This window comes from Geotrypetes seraphini, chromosome 3 (genome assembly GCF_902459505.1).
Source record: "Geotrypetes seraphini chromosome 3, aGeoSer1.1, whole genome shotgun sequence".
Lineage (NCBI taxonomy): Eukaryota > Metazoa > Chordata > Amphibia > Gymnophiona > Dermophiidae > Geotrypetes > Geotrypetes seraphini.
In genome coordinates this window covers 386,920,237-386,941,737 of record NC_047086.1, presented here as the reverse complement: position 1 = coordinate 386,941,737, position 21,501 = coordinate 386,920,237, and the positions used below count along the sequence as shown (strand labels likewise).

The window sequence follows — 21,501 nt, the reverse complement described above, 5'->3', positions numbered from 1 at the left end:
AGCTGTCTCTTCTCCAAGCTGAAAAGCCCTAGTCGCTTTAGCTTCTCCTCACAGGGAAGTCATCCCAAACCTTTTATAATTTTCATCGCTTTTCTCTGTACCTTTTCTAATTCCGCTATATCTTTTTTGAGATATGATGACCAGAACTGAATACAGTAATCAAGTTGTTGCCATCCCATAGAGCAGTGATGGCTAACCTTTTTGAGCCCGAGTGCCCAAACTGCCGCACAAAACCAAAGAATTTCCTCAAAGTGCCAGCACGGGTTCAGAGACGGAGGCGGGGAGTGAGACTTTGCTCGCGGTTCAGGCAGCCGCGAGGAACACATTGCCAGGCAGGGCCGGACTGGGACAAAAAATAGGCCCGGGCATTTTAGGTTGAGCAGCCCAATCACATGACCTCACGCAGGCCCCGCCCATTGAAGTCCAGGGGCAGGGCTAAAATGCAGAAGCACACTTGAGAGGCACGGCCAGCCTCTAATAAGTAAGGAGTGCAACAGCCAACACACAAGACATGGGGGAGGGGAGAGAGAGAAGATGGGACATGGGGGGGGGGGGGAGAGAAGATCCATATCCTCACCTCTCTAGCATGGGAGCACTAGGAACTGTTCCTGATTACAGATGTCACATGTGGAGTCACCCTACAGCCTCACTGAGTTCCTGTGACAGACTCAGTGTGAAGCTTCTCTTCCTCCCCCCACTTCCCCCTCACACACTGCCTGGCTCATAGGATACTAATGGGAAGACAGGCAGGCTAAACATCCACTCACAGGACTGCAGCCAGCACAGAAGGATGGGCCGCGGCCCACTGGGACAATGCCCGGTCCTCCCAATGGCCAGTCAGGCCCTGTTGCAAGGTGAGCTGCAAAGCAGACACAGGCACACTCGCCTCCCGCCGCGCCGCATATCTTAATTGCGGACCTTCCCGCGTGCCAGCTGCAAGGCCTTCGCGTGCCACAGTTGGCACGCGTGCCATAGGTTCGCCATCGCTGCCATAGAGCGATACAAGGGCATTACAACATTTTCATTTTCATAAAAAATTTGACCCACTCAAGCCACTCCCCTTAATCTCTACATCGTTTGTATCTGCACCGGTGAATAAAAGCTTTCTAAAATCACTGTTGCAGTATACATGTGTAAATACAGCTATATACAAGTAAATACGTTTCTAAAATAACCTCCAAAGAAACAAAGAAAAACATGCAATAAGAAATACATACACCCTCTCTAAATTTCTATTAAGAGACAGAGCACAATACATACAAATCTAAGCAGATGATGAGCCAGCTTTTTCTCTCTTGTGCAAGCACTCAACTGCAGTACCCTCATCAAGTTCAAGTGTTTACAGATAGCATAAAAACAAGTTTAAAAAGGTCAGATTACAATTGGCATGGATCCATACCTTTCACTTACGGAAGCTGGCTAATGAGCTTTGCTGATGGTGTGTGTTGAATTGCATGCACATTTCAAGCTACAGCTCATTTTTCCCCCAGAGCATTCTTGAAAATGAGAGATTTTGCTTCAAGAGGCCTTTCTGTATAAATCAATTTCTGCTATCCCCAGAATCATTATTAAAAAAGCACACTCTAGTTCTATCTCTGGAAAGGCTGGAGTTCTGCATGTGCAGAGACTCTTGGACACACGTGCTTGTACTTAACATGCAGTAAGGGTGTTTAGTTTTTTGCCTTGTATATGGAAATTTCATTTTGTTACCATATCTTGTTTTGGGGCAATATCGAAACAAAGAGGGCATAATCTCAAGGGAACATTATTTTGAACTTTTGGGCTAAAATGGAATGCACATTCCTATTATGCAATACAATACAGCTCAATTGGCATATAGAAAATTCTTCCTGGATTGGGAATATGGATTAAAAAATCACTTTACCTGTAGTTTTTTTTTTTTGTTTTTTTTTTAAAGTAGGATTTCAGTTTTCATTGCCACACATAGAACAATGAAATCAATAATGTGTACTTATAAGAAATTATTTTTCCTTTCAGGTTGATAGCTTTCTACTTCAACGCCTACAGTAGAGAATGACATGGTGACAAAATTCATCACCGTTCCCGTCCCCGCAGATAACCGCAGGAAATAATCCCATGTCATTTTCTAGCGTCTATCTCAACCTCGGTCCTTCTACACCAGCATTCTTCAAAGCAAAGCTTGTGGGACAATGGTTGTGGCCATTCATACTCTGATTCTTATGTGAGCCAAGGATAATGAAGCCATTGTGACATCACTGATGTGATTGGCTCTTAGGCACTGGTGGAATGAGGCATTATGACATCACAATATCTGCTCTGGATACCAGAGACTGTCATTCTGTAGTTTCTGTTTCAACCTCAGTCCTTCTACACCAGAATTCTTCAAAGCAAAGCTTGCGGGTCAGTGGTTTTGGCCATTCATACTCTGATTCTTCCCTCTCTCTTTAAAGAATGACATGAAGATGGTTTCCCGCGGGAACGGGAACAGTGATGAATTTTGTCACCGTGCCATTTTCTAGCCTACAGCTCAATCAGAAACTGCTCCAACAGGGTCTATGAAAATATATGCCTTCATTCTTAACTACCCAAAGTTTCTTTCTTATTTTCATGTCATCTCCCTCTTTCCATCTAGCCTAGTTACTGCAGTAAATATCCTTAAATGCCCAATAAAGAGTTACAATGGATGGAAGGGCTGTATAACCGAGTTGGCTACTAACCCCTGGCACACATACAGTGAGGAATCCACCCTATGATGTTTCACGCAGAGTACATTCAGGGCTTGAATGCTTTTGGTTTTTTTCCTGAGTGTAATTGAGAGTTTGCAATATAAAGCAGAGAACCTCTAGTCCAGGGGAATAATGCTGACTATACTTAATAATAATGAGCCATGAAGCAGAAGAATATATAACAGACAGTAAGAGAAAATGTCTGAATGGGAAATAACACAATAGCCATTCCTGATAGAAAATAGAAGAGGAATAGAGAAAACTGTGAAGATAGCAGTATGACATGCGACATAATAGGTGAAAGTAACTACATCAAACAGATGAAGTTCCTTCATTGGAAATATAAGGATGGCCCCTTGAAGGGATTGTAACTTAAGCCCCTGTGCACCAGTGACAAAATACAGCTCTGGTGAGCTACAGCAAGGTACTAAGGACTAATCAGATGATTATGCATGGACTAGAAATTTTGATGGTAGACCAAACTGAATACAAATGAGGCTTGAAAAGTGTTAGTGGCTTCCTCCTCACCTATGGATACTCCTAGACATCCAAGTTCATTAGAATAACAAATGAATTGAAGTGTTCTTCTATTGTCTTTTTTTTTTTTTTTTTGAGGGAAGTATAGAAACCTCAATAAAGTATGGAGAACATCTTGTTGATCTATTTGATAAAGACGGTAAACATTATCAGTCCAATTCTGAAGAGAGAGGAAAGCAGCGATGGAGGCATGGCAATGGGGAGAGATATCTTCTTGCTGAAAAACATAAAGCAATGTTACTTACCGTAACAGTTGTTATCCAGGGACAGCAGGCAGCTATTCTCACTAGTGGGTGATGTCATCAGACAGAGCCCCGGTACGGACGTCTCACAAGCACGTGTTGCTTGTAGAAACTTAAAGTTTCTAGATGCCCGCACCGCGCATGCGCCGGTGCCTTCCTGCCCGGAGATCCGGGCGTGTCTCCTCAGTTCAGGTAGCTAGCCTGAGAAGCCAACCCAGGGGAGGTGGGTGGGACGTGAGAATAGCTGCCTGCTGTCCCTGGATAACAACTGTTACGGTAAGTAACATTGCTTTATCCCAGGACAAGCAGGCAGGTATTCTCACTAGTGGGTGACCTCCAAGCTAACCTCAGTGGGATGGAGGGGGAGTTGGCGACTTAAGAGAATAAATTTTTCAATACTGTTTGGCCAAACTGTCCATCCCGTCTGGAGAGAGTATCCAGACAATAATGTGAGGTGAATGTGTGAACCGAGGACCAGGTGGCAGCCTTACAAATTTCCTCGATTGGTGTTGATCTGAGGAATGCTACTGAGGCTGCCATTGCTCTGACCTTATGGGCTGTGACCTTACAAGGAAGTGATAATCCAGCCTGGGCATAGCAGAAAGAGATACAAGCCGCCATCCAATTAGAGATGGTGCGCTTTGATACGGGTCTTCCCAACTTGTTAGGATCGAAGGAGACAAAAAGTTGAGGAGTGGTTCTGTGTGGCTTGGTGCGATCCAGGTAGAAAGCCAAGGCACGTTTACAGTCTAGAGTGTGAAGGGCCGATTCTCCGTGGTGAGAATGGGGCTTAGGGAAGAATACTGGAAGTACAATGGATTGGTTGAGATGAAATTCGGAGACCACCTTAGGCAGAAATTTCGGGTGAGTGCGTAGGACCACCTTGTCATTATGGAATACTGTGAATGGTGGATCCGCCATCAATGCCTGGAGTTCGCTGACTCTGCGAGTGGACGTAAGGGCTACAAGAAAAAGCACTTTCCAGGTGAGGTACTTAAGAGGGGCCCTGTTGAGTGGTTCAAACGGGGGCTTCATGAGATGGGAAAGGACTACATTGAGGTCCCAAACTACTGGGGGTGGTTTGAGAGGAGGGTTAACATGGAAGAGTCCTTTCATAAATCTGGCGACCACTGGATGGGCCGAGAGGGGTTTCCCTTGTAGGGGCTGGTGGAACGCCGCAATAGCGCTCAGGTGGACTCGTATGGAAGTGGACTTGAGCCCAGATTGAGATAGGTGTAGGAGATAGTCCAGCACGGAGGATAAGGAAGCTCGCTGAGGTTCCTTTGACTTAGAAACACACCATGAGGAGAATCTGGTCCATTTCTGGGAGTAGCATTGTCGAGTGGCGGGCTTCCTGGAAGCTTCCAAGACCTCCCTCACTTCTTGTGAGAATTGGTGAGGGGTTACGTTGAGGGGAACCAAGCTGTCAGGTGGAGAGACTGCAGGTTGGGATGAAGTAGTGATCCTTGATGTTGAGTAAGCAGTGAAGGAAACACTGGAAGTGGTACTGGTTCCCTGCTGCTGAGTTGAAGTAGGAGGGAGAACCAAGGTTGTCTGGGCCACCGAGGAGCTATTAGAATCATGGTGGCCCGTTCGAGTTTCAGCTTGACCAGAGTCTTCTGGATCAGCGGGAATGGTGGGAACGCATATAGAAATCGTTTCCCCCAGTTCAGTAGAAAAGCATCTGCCTCGAGGCGATGAGGAGTGTAGATCCTGGAGCAAAACTGAGGCAGTTTGGAGTTGTGGGGAGCCGCAAAGAGGTCTATCTGAGGCGTCCCCCATTGCGTGAAGATTTGGTGAAGGGGGCTGGAATGGAGAGTCCATTCGTGCGGTTGTAGCAGACGGCTTAGTTTGTCTGCTAAGACGTTGTTCTCCCCCTGGATGTATACTGCTCTGAGTAGGGCGTTGTGGCGCACCGCCCAGTCCCAGGCTCGTAGAGCTTCCTGGCAAAGGAGGGCCGAGCCCGTGCCTCCTTGCTTGTTGATATAATACATGGCGGCCTGATTGTCTGTGCGAATGAGGATTACCATGTCGTGGAGTAGATGTTGGAAAGCTTGGAGCGCATTGAAGATGGCTCTGAGTTCCAGTAGATTGATTTGGTGTAGTCTTTCCGCACTGGTCCAGAATCCTTGGGTGCGGAGACCATCCAGGTGGGCCCCCCATGCATAATTCGACGAATCGGTTGTGAGAACTTTCTGATGGGGGGGAGAGTGCATCAGCAAACCTCTGGATAGATTCGAAGAGGTCATCCACCAAAGTAGAGACTGCCGAAGAGCAGGTGTGACTGAGATGTGTTTGGATAGTGGATCGGACGTCTGATTCCACTGTGATGCCAGGGTCCACTGGGGGATCCTGAGGTGGAGTCTGGCAAAGGGTGTCACGTGTACTGTGGAGGCCATATGGCCCAGGAGCACCATCAGTTGTCTCGCCGGTAGAGTTTGGCGAGTAGACACCGCCTGGCAGAGGTGAAGAAGGGACTCCATGCGTTGCAGGGGCAGGAATGCTCGGAGTCGGGTGGTGTCCAGGACCGCTTCGATGAAGGGGAGGGACTGGGTGGGTTGTAGATGAGACTTGGAAAAGTTGATCTCGAAGCCCAAATTTTGGAGGAAGTAGGTTGTAGCCAAGGCCGCCGAAGTGACCTCTGGGGCTGACGGGGCCTTGATGAGCCAGTCGTCGAGGTATGGGAACACCTGTAGACTCCTGTCCCGGAGTGCTGCGGCCACTACCACCAGGCACTTTGTGAAGACTCTGGGGGACGAAGATAGGCCGAATGGTAGCACTCGATACTGTAGGTGCAGATTTCCCACCCGAAATCTGAGGAACTTTCGGGAGGCCGGGTGAATGGGGATGTGAGTGTAGGCCTCCTTGAGATCCAGGGAGCATAACCAGTCGTTCTGCTCGAGGAGGGGGTATAGAGAAGCCAAGGTCAGCATGCGAAACTTCTCTTTGACCAGAAACTTGTTGAGGGCCCGAAGGTCTAAAATGGGTCGCAGGTCGCCCGTTTTCTTCGGGACGAGGAAGTACCGGGAGTAAAACCCTCGGTTCAATTGGTCTGACGGGACCGGCTCGACAGCCCGAAGCTGAAGTAAGGTTTGGACTTCCTGAAGAAGAAGGGCGGTCTGCGTCGAGCTTGAAGGATACTCTCTTGGAGGATGGTCCGGGGGGACCCGGTGGAATTGAAGAGAGTATCCTTCTCTTATGATAGTGAGGACCCATAGGTCCGTGGTTATGGCCTCCCATCGATGGTAAAAAAGATGGAGGCGGCCCCCTATGGGAGAGGCCGAGGTTATGCTCCCGGGAGGGGCGTCAAAAGGGCTGGGGAGCCTTAGGTGCAGCCGGTGGCTGAGGTTTTTGCTGAGACTTCTGGGGAGGTTGTCTCTTTGCAGGCTGTCTCGCAGCAGGCGTTTGTCTGGGCATGTAACGCCGCTGGTAAATCAGGGGTGGCCTGGAAGGTCGAGACTGTTGAGGTTTGGGTTTGGGCCGCAGGATGGATTGAAAAGATTTTTCATGATCCGACAGCTTCTTGGTAACAGTTTCGATAGACTCATCGAACAGGTCAGCTCCAGCACATGGTACGTTGGCGAGTCTGTCCTGGAGGTTGGGATCCATATCGATTGTACGGAGCCATGCCAGGCGACGCATAGCTACCGCGCTTGCGGCGGCGCGTGCCGAGAGTTCGAATGCATCGAAGGAGGATTGCATCAGCTGGAGGCGTAATTGGGAGAGGGAGGCTACCACTTCCTCGAACTCGAATCGAGCTTGGTTGTCTATGAACGGAGTGAACTTGCGGAGCACCGGCAAGAAGAACTCCAGATAGGAAGAGAAAAAGAAATTGTAGTTTAGCACCCGTGACGCCATCATGGAGTTTTGGTAGAATTTTCTACCAAATTTGTCCATCGTTCTCCCCTCTCGGCCCGGCGGTACAGAGGCGTAGACCTGGGAGGGATGAGAGCGTTTAAGGGAGGACTCGACCAGTAGGGATTGGTGGGAGAGTTGAGGGCCCTCAAACCCTTTATGGTGCACGATGCGGTATCGAGCATCGAGTTTGCTGGGGATCGCCGGTATGGAATACGGTGTTTCGAAGCACTGCATGAAGGTCTGGTCCAGTAATTTGTGCAAGGGGAGCCGAAGCGACTCCGTTGGAGGGTTAGGTAAATGCATGGTGTCCAGATACTCTTTGGAGTATCGGGAGCCCGTGTCAAGGGTCACATCCAGATCATCCGCCATTTGTCGGAGGAATGATGAGAAGGACAATTGTTCCGCCAGCGTCGGTCTGTGGGACGGGCTGGAGGAGGAGGAGGCCTCCAGGTCCATGGACATCGGGGAGTGGCAAGGAGAATCGGGCACCGATGTCTCCTCGTACTCCGGGCCCCCCGGAGGGGACACCTCTGATGAGGAGTATCCCCTACGTTGCAGTTTTTTCTGCGGTGACACCTCCGAATGGCGTGAGGAGTGCCAGGATGAGTGTCTCGATCGGTGCCCGTCTCGGTGGCGGGACGGGGATCGGGATCGTCTGTGCATCGCATGGTCTCCCGAGGCCCCCAAGTGGATAGGGCTGGAAGCGGTGGATCGCAACTGGGTTTGCGATGCGGGTTCTTGCGATGCTACCCAAGTCTGGTAAGGAGTACGGAAGAACTCTTCCTGACTATGCCCAGGGCTTCGAGTATCGATCGGAGGTCTGGTCCCATGTTGGCGCGGAGGCGTAATGGGTTCTAATGGCGGCATATCGGTAAGCGAGGCTTGCCGCGTGGGCATCGCCGCCCTCCCCCGTTCGTCCTCGTCGGTTGTCGAGGTCGAACGGTGTGGGGGAGGGGGAGGGGGCGGACCGCCCCTTTGGACCGGTACCGGGAGGTCACCCTGTATGGCAGCGATGAGCCCGGGTCCGATGGTCTGCATGAGCTCAACGAATTGAGCTTCCAGCACGGGCCGTAGCGAAGCCGATAAGGAGGGATCCGCACCGAAAGGGGGTCCTCCTGCACGGACATCGCGCTCCTTCGAGGCCGAGTGCTTCTGCTTAGTAGCTTTCGGCACTTTGATGACCACTGGTGTCACTGTGGAAGGAAGAGGTACCTGAACCGAGGAGACCGGGGCAGGCACCGACGTCGAGCTCGTGGATGGTGTCGGGGTGAGCGATGCCGGTTTCACCGCACTCGATGCAGGAGGGGTCGATACCGGTTTCGCCCGAACCGGGGAGGTATCAGATGAAGTGGAGGCTGAGGGATCCTTAGCTGCGTCCATCTTGAACATCGATTCCCACAATAGGCAACGCCGCTTGAATGAGCGTGCCGTAAGGGTAGAGCAAGGCCTGCACGATTTCGGGATGTGGTCAGGGCCCAAACACTGCAAACAGCGCCAGTGAGGGTCCGTGAGTGAAATCGCGCGTTGGCACTTGCTGCACTTTTTAAACCCGGTGATTGGCCGGGACATAGGCCGGAAAATCTCCGCCGCGAAGTCGAAGCCAGTGGGCATGAGCCACGTGGCCGGCCCGTTCGACCCGCCGGAGGAAATAATCTTCTTTTTTTTTTTTTTTTTTTTACTGAAAAAGAAAAGTACTGTTAACTGTAATTAAAAGAAAGCGAAAACGCGGACAAGGAAGGCAAATTTAACTGAATTCAGCTAGCGCATGATGAAGTTGAACTTCTCAGCTCCGCGGAAAAGAAAGAACTGAGGAGACACGCCCGGATCTCCGGGCAGGAAGGCACCGGCGCATGCGCGGTGCGGGCATCTAGAAACTTTAAGTTTCTACAAGCAACACGTGCTTGTGAGACGTCCGTACCGGGGCTCTGTCTGATGACATCACCCACTAGTGAGAATACCTGCCTGCTTGTCCTGGGATAACATCTGTGACAGATTGGGAAGAGGATTGTGCGACAATTATTGTCATATTTTACAGGGGTTTCCTTGAAAAAGCCGAAGCAAAACATAGATTCTATGTCAGAGAATCTGCCCGTGCCATAAGATCTTTCAAAGATGAGCATTGCCTTTCATTTTTATAAGTTTTATCTTGAAAAAATATAAATAAGATTATGTGAAAAATACTAATTTATTGAGAAAAACAGTTGATAAGGAACCTGAAGACTGATGAAGAGGCTGGTGCATGAATCTGTTTAAAAAGATAGTATCTTAAACAGCGACATAGCTGAAGTCAGAAATATGCCTTACTCTGTGAGTTGTTGGTATTCTTTGAAGGTGACAGACAGCACAGGGTGCAAGCAAAGATGGAGCATATGGATAGGTAATATAGAGTACCGTATTTTCTCGCATATAACGCGCGCGTTATACGTGGTTTTTACAAACCGTGCATACCCTTGCACGTTATACGCGTGAGCGCGATGTACAAAATTTTTTTTACATAGTCCCCCCTCCCCGACTCATCACCTGGAAGGAGCGCTTGCACCCCCACCCGAAGGACTGCTCGCACCCCCACAGCCTCCCCCCTCCCTCATGGAGAAGCTATCTACCTTGTTTCCGGATGCCAGTCCAGCTGCTTCCTCTTCAGGCGGTCCCGCCCTTTCTCTGATGTCAGAGAAAGGGTGGGACCGCCGGAAGAAAAAGCAGCGCAGCAGGGCTCAGAGAAGGGGCGGGACCGCCGGCAGAGGAAACAGCTGGGCTCGCTGGCATCCGGAAACAAGGTAGACAGCTTCTCCATGGGGGAGGGGGGAGGCTGTGGGGGTGCGAGCGGTCCTTCGGGTGGGAGTGCGAGCGGTCCTGCGGGGGGTTGAATCGGACGTCGAGGGGGGGCATCAGGCTTTCAGGGTAGGAACAGGACTTCAAGGGGGAAAGGAGAGTCGGGCAGCAAGCGCGGTATACGGGTGTGCGCGGTATATAAAAATTTCTGTACATAAATTTGTGTTTTTCGCGCGCTATACCCGTGTGCGCGTTTTACACGAGTGCGCATTATCTACGTGAAAATACGGTAGCAGAAGTAAGAAAATAAGGGAATTTAGAAGTTGCCTATGAGGTCAGAATGGTGCTTGAGAATTTTCAGCTAGGGTAGGAGTGGATAAACATGTCTTGCTATAGCATGCGCAACCGGTGTGTGTGTGTTTGTGTTGTCTAGCAAGTTAGTTCTTTCATGAAAGGCCTGGTTGAAAAGCCAAGCTTCACCTGCTTCCTGAAGTAGAGATAGTGTCAAGCAAAGCCTTTTAGGGAGTGCATTCAAAAGTATGGGGATACTCCGCAGAAGGCTCACTGGTGGGTATCACATCTTAATGATGTAAATGTTTTGCACTGGAAACTGCTGAAAAGTCTTTGTCTGGATTAGCTATCAAATTTTTAATAAACAAAAGGCGTATTGGTATGATCTCCATATCATTCCTCACACTTCTCAGCCCTTTGGCAAAGATCTAATGTAAGGTCTGAACCATGAACTAAGCATGGGTTTTTCAAAGATGAGCATGGCTATTAAAGATGAGAAGGGTGAAACATTCTCAAATTGGAAATATTTTAAAACAATTTCTGAACTATTATAAAGCTACTAGTCTTATAGCCCGTTACATTAACGGGTGCTAGAATATATGTGTGTCTCTCTCTCTTTATTTCTTTCTCTCTCTCCTTAGCCGCTTTCTTTCTTTCTGTCTTTCTTTTTCCTTGGCTGTCCATCACCACCCCTTGCCTGCTCCCCCTGTCCATTCTCCCTTCCTTTTACCTCCCCTATGTCCACCACCACCCCTTCACAGCTCTCCTTATGCAGCAGCAGCCCTTCTCCCTTTGTTTTACCTCCCCCCTGTCCAGCAGCACCTTCCTTCTCCCCCTGTCCAACATTAGGCCTCCGTTCCTTTTTCTTCACCCCCCCCTGTCCATCAGCACCTCTTTCCTTCTCCCCCTGTCCAGCAGTAGGCGTCCCTTCCTTTTTCTCCCCTCCTCCTCCTTCTTATCCCTATGATACACTTACCTTGCTCTGCCCCTGATCAGAGGCTCCTGACAGCCGCCCAGTTGCACCCATTGGAAAAGTTCTGAACTATTATAAAGCTATTCTTCTGAGCTTCATTCAAATAAAGAACTTGAGAGTTTAGTTTTTAAAGTTAATCAAAGGGGCCAAAAATTCCCGAGCATATAAAAGGAACTCTTGAGGTGCCTATATCACTTAAAGAACGTCAGGCAGCGTTGAAGTCCCTTAGAGTTGAATCCACTCCAGGTGGTGATGGATTCACGATGGAGTTTTATAAATCATTCCAAATTATATTATTACCTCATCTTTTAAATTTATTTCAATCACAACTAACTAAAGGTTGCATTTCAGGTACTTTGGCAGAATCTTTAACTATTGTTTTGCCGAAGCCAAATAAAGATCCCATGTTGGTTTCAAATTACAGACCTATTTCTTTGATTAATGTAGAAGGAAAACTTCTGGCTAAGTTATTGGCTTTACGCTTAGCCAAGGCTCTCCCTTATAATAATAATAATAATAACTTTATTCTTCTATACCGCCACAATCTTGCGACTTCTAGGCGGTTTACAATCAAGAGTGCTGGACATTCAGCGAAATACAATATGCAAATATTCAGAGGAAATAAAGAGAGCAGCGACCTTAAGAAGGCAGTAGTATAGAAATAAAATTTGCTGATCAAAAATATAAGATGTACATTTTGTAGGTAATGTCCGACAGGACCTGTTTGGAATAAATAGCAACGTAAAATTATGATAAGATGAAGATAACAGAATATATATATCACAGTGCTGTAAATTCAGAGGGATGAAGGAGGGGGAAGAGAGGGGAGAGCGGGTCAATTGTTTAGGTATTTCTGGAACAGGTATGTTTTTAGGCGTTTCCTAAATTCCCCGTAAGTAGTGGGCGAGAGCAGTTGGTCTAGGTCTTTGCCCCATAGGGCTGCTTGGTGAGAGAGAAGGTGTTCGTGGTGTTTTTTCATTTTGCAACCTCTAACTGGAGGGGAAATTAATTTTGAGTGTGTGTTTCTCTTGTGCTTGTTATTAGAAAAGGAGAAAAGGTCGGTTATGTACTTGGGGGTAAGGCCGTATAGTACTTTGAAGCAGAGGCAAGCAAATTTAAACCATACTCGGGCCTCCGTTGGCAGCCAGTGCAGCTGCAGGTAGTAGGGTGTCACGTGGTCGAATTTCTTCAGCCCAAAGATAAGTCTGACCGCAGCATTTTGCATTATTTGGAGACGCCTCTTATTCTTTTGTGAGATTGCTAGGTAGGCGATGTTGCAGTAGTCAAGTTGACGCAGTATGAGGGATTGTACTAGGGTTCTGAATGTTGACATATCGAAGTATGATTTAATGGTTCTGAGTTTCCAGAGAGTAAGAAAACCCTTATATTATCGGTATGCACCAAACGGGCTTCGTTGCTCAAAGACATTCTTCAAACAACACTAGATTGGCTTTTCATATGTTAAATTTAATGAAAGCCATGGAAAATCCGGCCTTCTCTGTGTTTGATTGTGTAGAATGGACCTTTATGTATCAAGCAATGGATTGGTTTGGTATTGGTTTTGGATTTATACAAATGATTCAAACCTTATATGATTCCAGATTATATATCAATTATACTTTTTCAGAACGTTTCCAAGTGGAGAGGGGAGTTAGACAAGGGTGTCCATTATCCCCCTTTGCTTTTTTATATTGTTTTGGAACTCTTGCTATTGGCTATTCAACAGGCAAAGGAGATTCAGGGTATTCCTTATGCAGATGATATTTTGCTTCATTTGAGGAATCTTGAAACTACCATTCCACATTTATTAGATTTGATTGACAGATTTGGGAAATTTTCTGGATATAAAATAAATTGGAGTAAATCGGAGGTTCTTCCACTAAATGTACATTGTCCAAAAGGATATTTGACACATTTCCTTTTCTTTAGAAAGAAGAGGGTACAAAATATTTAGGTATTTGGATTCAAAAAACATTGGAAGACACAATGAAAGTAAATGAGAAATTTTTATTGCTAAAGGTCTCAGAAATGTGTGAGCAATGGAACCCCCCTACATCTGTCTTGGTGGAGGAGAGTCCAAACAGTTAAGATGATGATTTTACCTGTAGTTTGCTACCAAATGGGTATGCTGCCAATTTATTTTCAGGGGTCCTTTTATAAAAAATTAAATAGTATTCTTACTAAATTTATTTGGCTGGGTAAAACTGCTCAAATTGCTTTAGTATCTTTACAAAAAACAATTGTGGTGGGTGGGGTAAATTTTCCCAATTTTTATAGGTACCATCAGGCCTATATACTGCGTCAGGGTATGTATTGGATTCTTCCTGAGCTCATAGAACATCTCCCTAATTGGCTTTATTTAGAATGGCAACTCATGTCTCCAATGCGCCGCCGCCATGTTGAAAAAGTTTTGAAGCTGGCAACGAGTCTGAATATCGGTAAGAGAATATACTTGCATAACTTTAGTGATGAATGTTTTACGATTAAGATACTTATTTCCTAAAAAAAATTTTCTGGTGTATCTTTTTATTTAGGGCCATCTCCTTGAAATAGTGTAGCGAAACGTTGTTCCATTTCAGAATCCCATTTAAACGCCCAAATGATATGAGAAAGTCAAGTTTAAAAACTAATTTATTTCATAAAAACTAATATATAAAATTAAGATTATTTAATAAATGAAAGGGTAGGGATATGACCAATGAGGAGGCTAGCTATGTTGTGAACTCTGTATTCAACAGAATTTATTCTGTACAGATATAGCCACTAAGGTCTATTCCCGTAATAAGAAAGATAAGAGAAATTGAAAAATTGAGTATATAAAAAGTTTATGGTGAATTACATATTATGAACTCTTGAGATGTATCAGAATTAACTGTATTTGTGAAGTTTTTCAACTTTCTATAACATACAATTGAATGAGGATACTCTTGAGATCTATGATTTCCAATGCGATTGTGTCATGTTTTAAGTATCAAGTTACCCAGATATGTTAAGGACAATAGTATTTTATTTGACACCTGGAAAACTTTGAAATTTATTAACAACTTAACAGATGTTCCAGTAGAAAAGTCTACTTGTCAATCCTTATGGCTGAACTCCAAGATTCAAATTGGCGAGTCTAAGATCTTCTGGAAGCACTGGATGCAGGCAGGTATACGTACACTAGATGATGCTTGATTTTTCATGACTGCAACAATCATTTGGTACATGCCTGGCCTAGCTCAGGGAAGCAGCAGGGAGAAATCGGCGTGTTGGCTTAGAGGGTAGGGAAAGAATCGGGGAAGTGGAGAAATCGGCGCGATGGCTTGGGGGGACAAGGGGAGAGAGAAAGAAATACAGGCAGGGGGAGAGAGAAAAAGAAAGGCAGAAATAAAGAGGGGGCAGGGGGAGAGAGAAACAGGCAGTCAAGGGGAGAGAGAAAGAAAAGGGAAGTGGCAGAAATAAATAAATATTGGATTTATAGTCAGAAGAAGGAAGTGCAACAAGAGACTCATGAAATCACCAGACAAAAAGGTAGGAAAAATGATTTTATTTTCAATTTAGTGATCAAAATGTGTCTGTTTTGAGAATTTATATCTGCTGTCTATATTTTGCCCCCTATATATGGCCCCCTTTTACTAAACTGTAATAGCGGTTTTTAGCGTAGGGAGCCTATGAGCATCGAGAGCAGCGCAGGGCATTCAGTGCATCTCCGTGCGCTAAAAACTGCTATTGTAGTTTAGTAAAATGGAAGGGCGTATATTTGTCTATTTTTGTATAGTTGTTCCTGAGGTGACATTGCATAAAGTCATCTGCTTTGACCTCTTTGAAAACCCGCTGAATATAAATAATAATTAACATTTTCTCTGCATACAGTGTACTTTGTGTTTTTTAAAATTTTATTGTTAGTAAATCATTTTGACTTGGTCATTTTAAAAGTAGCTCGCAAGCCAAAACCCAAAAAGTGTGGGCACTCCTGCTGTAGACTGGATGAGCTATATTTATCTTTTTTTAAAAATTGTTTAAATTCATGCAGAAATAAATGGCTAGATTGAACCTAATGATTTCATTAACGCCTTTCCTTTTTTAAACCTCTTTACCATGATTGTGGTTTACTTCTTTGTATTCTTCTTTTCTTAATAAAAAGAAAATTTAAAATAAAAAAAAAACAAAAACAAAAACCTCTTTACCATTCGAAAGAGGGCAAATATCTAATTATTCCCTTCTAGCATTGGATGCTTCTTAAATTTAGTAAAAATATTCTGGCACAAGTGTCAAACCTTAAAAAAGGAAGTCATATTGAGCATTGGAAAATAATAATAATTAACTAATAAAAATAGTACACATTTAGGGCTCCTTTTACTAAGTTGCGAAAATGGTTTTAGCGTGTGCTTAGCGCGCGCAGAATTACCATACGCGCTAGATGCTAATGCCAGCATTGAGCTGGCGTTAGTTTTACCACGTAGCACGGGAGTTTGCGCGTGCTAAAAATGTTAGCGCACCTTAGTTAAAGAGGGGGGTTAATTTTCCCCACCACCAAAATTCCCCATCCCGCCCCACCCGGCTACTTTTTCATACCACCCATCTGGAAAAAATTTCTGGGGAGAACACTGTTATTTATACATTTTATTGAAAGTTGTAAGTGCAATATTTAAATATATTATGTAATGTATTCATGTATGCAGTATTTTAAGTTTCAAAATGAATAAATAATTATTTAAAAAAAACAAACCAACTTTTTGTTGAACGTGTAACTTGTATAATATGAGGGTGTTAAGTCCTGTCATTTCTGATTGCACTGGGGACACCATTACTCTATAATCATGGCAAAAGCAAATGGATTAAACCTTCTGTTACAAAATAAAAACAAAAGCTTACCAACATACCTTCTTTGTGACATATCCCACAGTTTTATTTTAAGCTTATTATTATTATTAATAATAATTTTAAAAAAAACCCACCACCCTCACCTTCTCAAACCCAAGCTTCAGGACAAGTTACATTCAGGTATAGCAGATATTTCTCTCACCCAGAAGATTTACTACTACTACTACTACTATTTATTATTTCTAAAGCGCTACCAGAGGTTCATAGACAACCCCGCGAAAGACAAAGGCGCGTGCCAACAACTGAGCGCAAGACGGAGGCGCGCGCCAAAGAAAATTACAGTTTTTAGTGGATCCGACGGGGGTTTTTGTTGGGGAGCCCCCTCAGTTTACTTAATAGAGATCGCGCCGGCGCTATGGGGGGTTTGGGGGGTTGTAACCGTCCACATTTTACTGTAAACTGAACTTTTTCCCTAAAAACAGGGAAAAAGTGAAGTTTTCATTAAAATGTGGGGGGTTACAACCCCCCAAATCCCCCATAACGCCAGCGCGATCTCTATTAAGTAAAGTGGGGTTTCCCCCCCACGCCCCCCCGTCGGAGCCCTAAAAACAGTAATTTTGTGCGGTGTGCGCCTCCGCGCTGCACTCAATTGTCTGGACGCGCCTTTGTCCCGGCGCGCTTTTGACCTGACACCGCTACCAGACGCAAGCAGCACTGTAAATTAAACAAATTTTATCATACATTAGTAAATTAGGCCCTATGTTTGTACCTGAGGTAATGCAGGGAAGAAGGACAAAAGAAGCATCAGTGGGAGAAAGAATTTGAACCCTTGCTTTTCTGACTCCATTCCTACAAGACCCAACCTGCCTCCTGCTACACTTCGGGAGAGAGAGAGAGAGACAGAGACAGATAGAGAGAAAGTTCACGGCTCAGGACTGCCGCCTGCTTCTGCCACTTTGGGGCTTGAGGGAGAAGGGCTTATTTTGCTGGTTATGTGAGAGCCCTGGTTAACTGAGACTCTACTGTATCTATCTATACACACACACACTATATATATATATATATATATATATATATATATATATATATATAAATTGAGTTTCTATAACATTCAGAACTTGCTCACCACTCCTCAGCCACACCTTCAACTAAAAGATTGGAGGAGGGGGTTCAAAAAAGAGGGAGCACGACAAGAGGCAGAATAATTTTAAGAAAAAAAAAAAAGACTAAAGAAAAAATGAATCCACATTTAGGGAGACTGCAGCTTTGCTTCCCACTCATCAATTTCAGCATACAAAATTCCAATCAGCTCTAGATAAAATACACTAATCTGAAATAGACTAAGTTTGTCACCTACCACTTCCTCATATAAGCTGCTTAACACAGTGAGAGAAGAAAAGCTAAAGGAAATGGCGAAACAGTAGCAGATAGCCGTTGCCTTGCTGATTAACTTGTAGACAAGCATTACAAATAATTCTGAATACAGACTAGCAGCGAGTTAAATGCCATAGCTTTCAAGCACAACAAAGAATTCCTTGTGAAAGCAGATTAGCAACTTTACACCCAGGAATGCTGGTTTAATTTAATTGTTCTACAATCCAAGATTTAATATGCATATATAATTTTGATAATGAACAGTAGATCCGATAGGAAAAACCCTCCCCCCTTCCTTAAATTCTGTATACAACCAATTGCCTTTCCGGTTCCCTAATTATACACAATAAAGCAATATTTCCATTGCTGGCTAAGGTTTCTTTTATCCTTTATTAGGGCTGAATTTCATTAACATGAATTAGAACACATGTAATTAAAGGTTAAAAATATTAAATGTAGTGTCTAATGATTGGAGTACTGTGGTTAAAGCCCCACCTCAATGATCTTCCTGGCCTCTTTGTACTTTTTAGTTTGAAGGAAGGCGAAAAAGAGATCATAGAGCATCGTCATTTCACCTCGCTCATGGCTCACAAAGTCCATTGCTAGAAGGAGAAAAGACCATTTATTAAATGAATTATGCAATTGTTGATATGCTGTGACTATATCAGAAACACCTGAATGCTATAAAACTACTTTTGATAACGAACTGCACATTTAGGGCTCCTTTTACTAAGCTGCGCAGAATTGTCGCACGTGCTACACGCTAACGCCAGCATTGAGGTGGCGTTAGTTCTGGCCACGTAGCGCGGGTTTAGCGTGCGAGAAAATTCACCGCGCGCTAAAAAACGCCATCGCAGCTTAGTAAAAGGAGCCCTTAATTGACTTAAAAATAGCAATGGACTGAAAACACATATTCTAGATTTGTGTTCTTGCTTAAGGGTATTAGGTCTAATGCAAAATGGTATTTAATCCAATGACCTTCACACTTACTTTCATAAAAGACTTTTGGTATATGAATATTTAAAATGGATAAATTATCAAAACTAACTTTTCAATGCATCATTTCCAATTTTCCAAGATTTTCAAGGTTGGAGAAATAAAAATATATACCCATTTTAGGCCTCTGTCACTAATGCTGCTCTCTCTTCACCATTTTTACTTGGGTCCTGCATTTAGTTTCTCTGCCGTCTTCTGTTACTCCTTGTTCCCTTCCCCTCTCAGCTTCTCTCGCGTTCCCTTTCTTCTGCCTTTCATACTGTCTCCACTTCTATCTTTCCCCGGCTTTTAAATGCTCTTTGTTATCGCTCTTCCCTTGTTTTCATTCCTACTGTCTTTCCTCTGTCGCTATATATTATCTCTCCCTTCCCTCCTTCTCTTGGCAGAAGATACACACTGGAATCCTGGAATATAAATCAGGACCTATTAGTCATAAACATAAAGGTGACAAACATATGGAAGAACCATCAATGGGTCACTATTAACACAGCATATTTCATACCATAGCATAGTTGGGGTAATTCTCTATAGATCACCTAAAATTAGGCACCGGGATGATGCACACTAAGCGAGAATTTTATATTGGTAATTGCGCACACAATTGTTTTTATAGAATACAGTCAAACCTCGGTTTACGAGTAACCCGGTCTGCGAGTGTTTTGCAAGATGAGCAAAACACTCGACAAACTTTTGACTCGTAAACCGAGCATTGACTCGATTTGCGAGCCCCCACCCGACCCGACTGCGGGAACCAACAGTATTGCTCCCCACGAGGCCACCGGCGCTTCTATCGCCTCTTCCCCCCCCCCTCCCCGACTGGCCCTGTCCTTACTCCTGCACCGCCGGTGATAAAAGTGCCTGCCGCCGGTCTGCTGCTGAGCCTTGAGCATCTGCGCATGCTCAAGGCCTTCTGGATCTCACCCTCTCCGAGATTCTCATGGCTTTGTTTAAGCCCTCCCTCCCCTCCGACATCAGCGCTGACATCGGGAAGACTTCCGTTCGGCTCTGTGCTGCAAGCAGAGCAGGTAGGGAGAAAAGCCGCGCGACTTAGTACAACTAGCCCCGCAGGAACCCCGCGACCCTCGGAGGCGTCCCCACGGGATCCCCGCGACCCTAGGGGGCGTCCCCATGGGATTCCCGCGACCCTAGGCGGCGTCCCCAAGGGATCCCCGTGACCCGAAGAGGGAACCCGCAGGATTCCCGTCGTCCCTGTTCCCGTGCAGCTCTCTACAAGGTACCACTGTACTAGCCTAAGTCTGCAGTTAGGCGGAGTACAAGCACTTACACTAGCTTAGTACCTGGTGTAAATGCTTGCACCTATACAGCTGGCAGTTAAATGCATATTTCTGTGCACACAAGTGCTGGGCACATCCCTGATCCACCCAAGCCCTTCCCAGTTTCATACCCCCCTTGCAGTTATATGCTTTGGATTTTGTGCGCACAGATTATAGAATGCCAACTTAGGGCAGTTACATGCATAATTGCTAATTAGTATGAATTAACATCATTAAAGCTCATTTGTGCTAAACAACATAATTATTAATTTACATGTATAACTGACGGTATTCTAGAATTAGGGGGATTGTGGTATATAGGAGGTGCCGCTGAGTTTTTATATACCAAGGGGCTCATAATAAAAAAAAAACTAAAACATCCCAAAAAACGCCTAAGTTAGCACTTGGCCATCGTAATTGCTGGGTCATCCAAGTGCCGATAATCAAAACAGTTTTCCTGGACATCATGTGTCTAGAGTTCCAGGGGGCATGTTGGGAGGCATTATAGGCAGGTTTTGGGTGTGCTTAACTTGGACGTTGTGCAGCGACAATTAGAGAATGACACGGTGGCGGTTTACCCGTGGCCACCGCATTTTAGCCGCGGGTCACCCGCCGAAATGGGGAACGAAAACTATCAGTCGCTGCAGCGACGGGGACAAGGCCATTCACCGCCCGTGGGGCGGTGAATGGTCTTGTCCCCGCAGTGAGGCATGAAGGATCGCGCGGTCCCCGCAGCATACACCCGCCTGCCCAATCGATCCTACTGTTTAGCTAGCTCTCTCCCTTCTCCTCACCTTAGTTTGTAGGTTTTCTTTTTCGGCGACCCGCACGCTATCAGAGAGCCGCGCACCCGCTGCTGCTCAGTTTCGATCTTCTGCTCTGATGCAACCGGAAACAGGAAGTTGCAGCAGAGCAGAAGATTGAACACTGAGCAGCCGCGCGTGCGCGGCTCTTTGGGAAAGCGTGCATGTCGCCGAAAAACAAAACCTACAAACTAAGGTGAGGCGAAGGGAGAGAGCTGGCTAAACAGTAGGATCGATTGGGCAGGCGGGTGGTGGCTACGGGGACCGTGCGATCGCTCGTGTTCCCAGCTCAAATTGGAAGGAGGGAGTGAAAGGGAAAAGGATTCTGGGCCAAGGAGATGAAGACGGAAAGAAAAACCCACAGCAGGAAAGAAAGGGAAGGACAGGCAGGTGAGCCAGATGCTAGAAGCAAGGGGGGGGGAGGGGAAGAAAGAGGGAAAAAAGCTAGATGGGGTTGAAAAGAAGAGACACACTGGAATGGAAGAGGAAGATAGGGGAAATCTGGACACAGGAAGGTAACAGAAAGAGGGAAAATTATGTGCATGGGGCATAGGGACAGTGACATAAAGGGGACATGCCATGGGGATGGTATATGGAACAGGGGGGGGGGGCAATGACAGATACATAGGGGAGATATTAGAAATGGAGAAAATAGGAGCACAGAAGCGAGATGGTTTGTGGGGATGGGACAGGGACCGAGCTTGCAGGCTCCAGTGGCTTGCACAAATTACATTGTAACGTGCCATGAAAATAAGAGGGAGGAAAGTAGATAGATAGGCCACGTGAGAGGAGCTGAAGGGTAGTAGAAAGGAACAGATGGTAAAGGAGGGAGGGAAGGGTGGTGGTGGAAAGGAATAGGACAGACATTGA

General features: G+C 45.6%; 1 protein-coding gene across 1 annotated transcript in view; it reads right to left on the bottom strand.

Annotated features, from left to right (window-relative positions):
• LRPPRC (leucine rich pentatricopeptide repeat containing) overlaps positions 1-21,501 on the bottom strand; it is a 318,251-nt gene that overhangs the window by 129,927 nt on the left and 166,823 nt on the right. Inside the window, exon 25 of the mRNA XM_033937468.1 lies at positions 18,054-18,160. Coding sequence (XP_033793359.1) covers positions 18,054-18,160 — 107 coding nt within the window. The remainder of the gene's footprint in view (positions 1-18,053; positions 18,161-21,501) is intronic.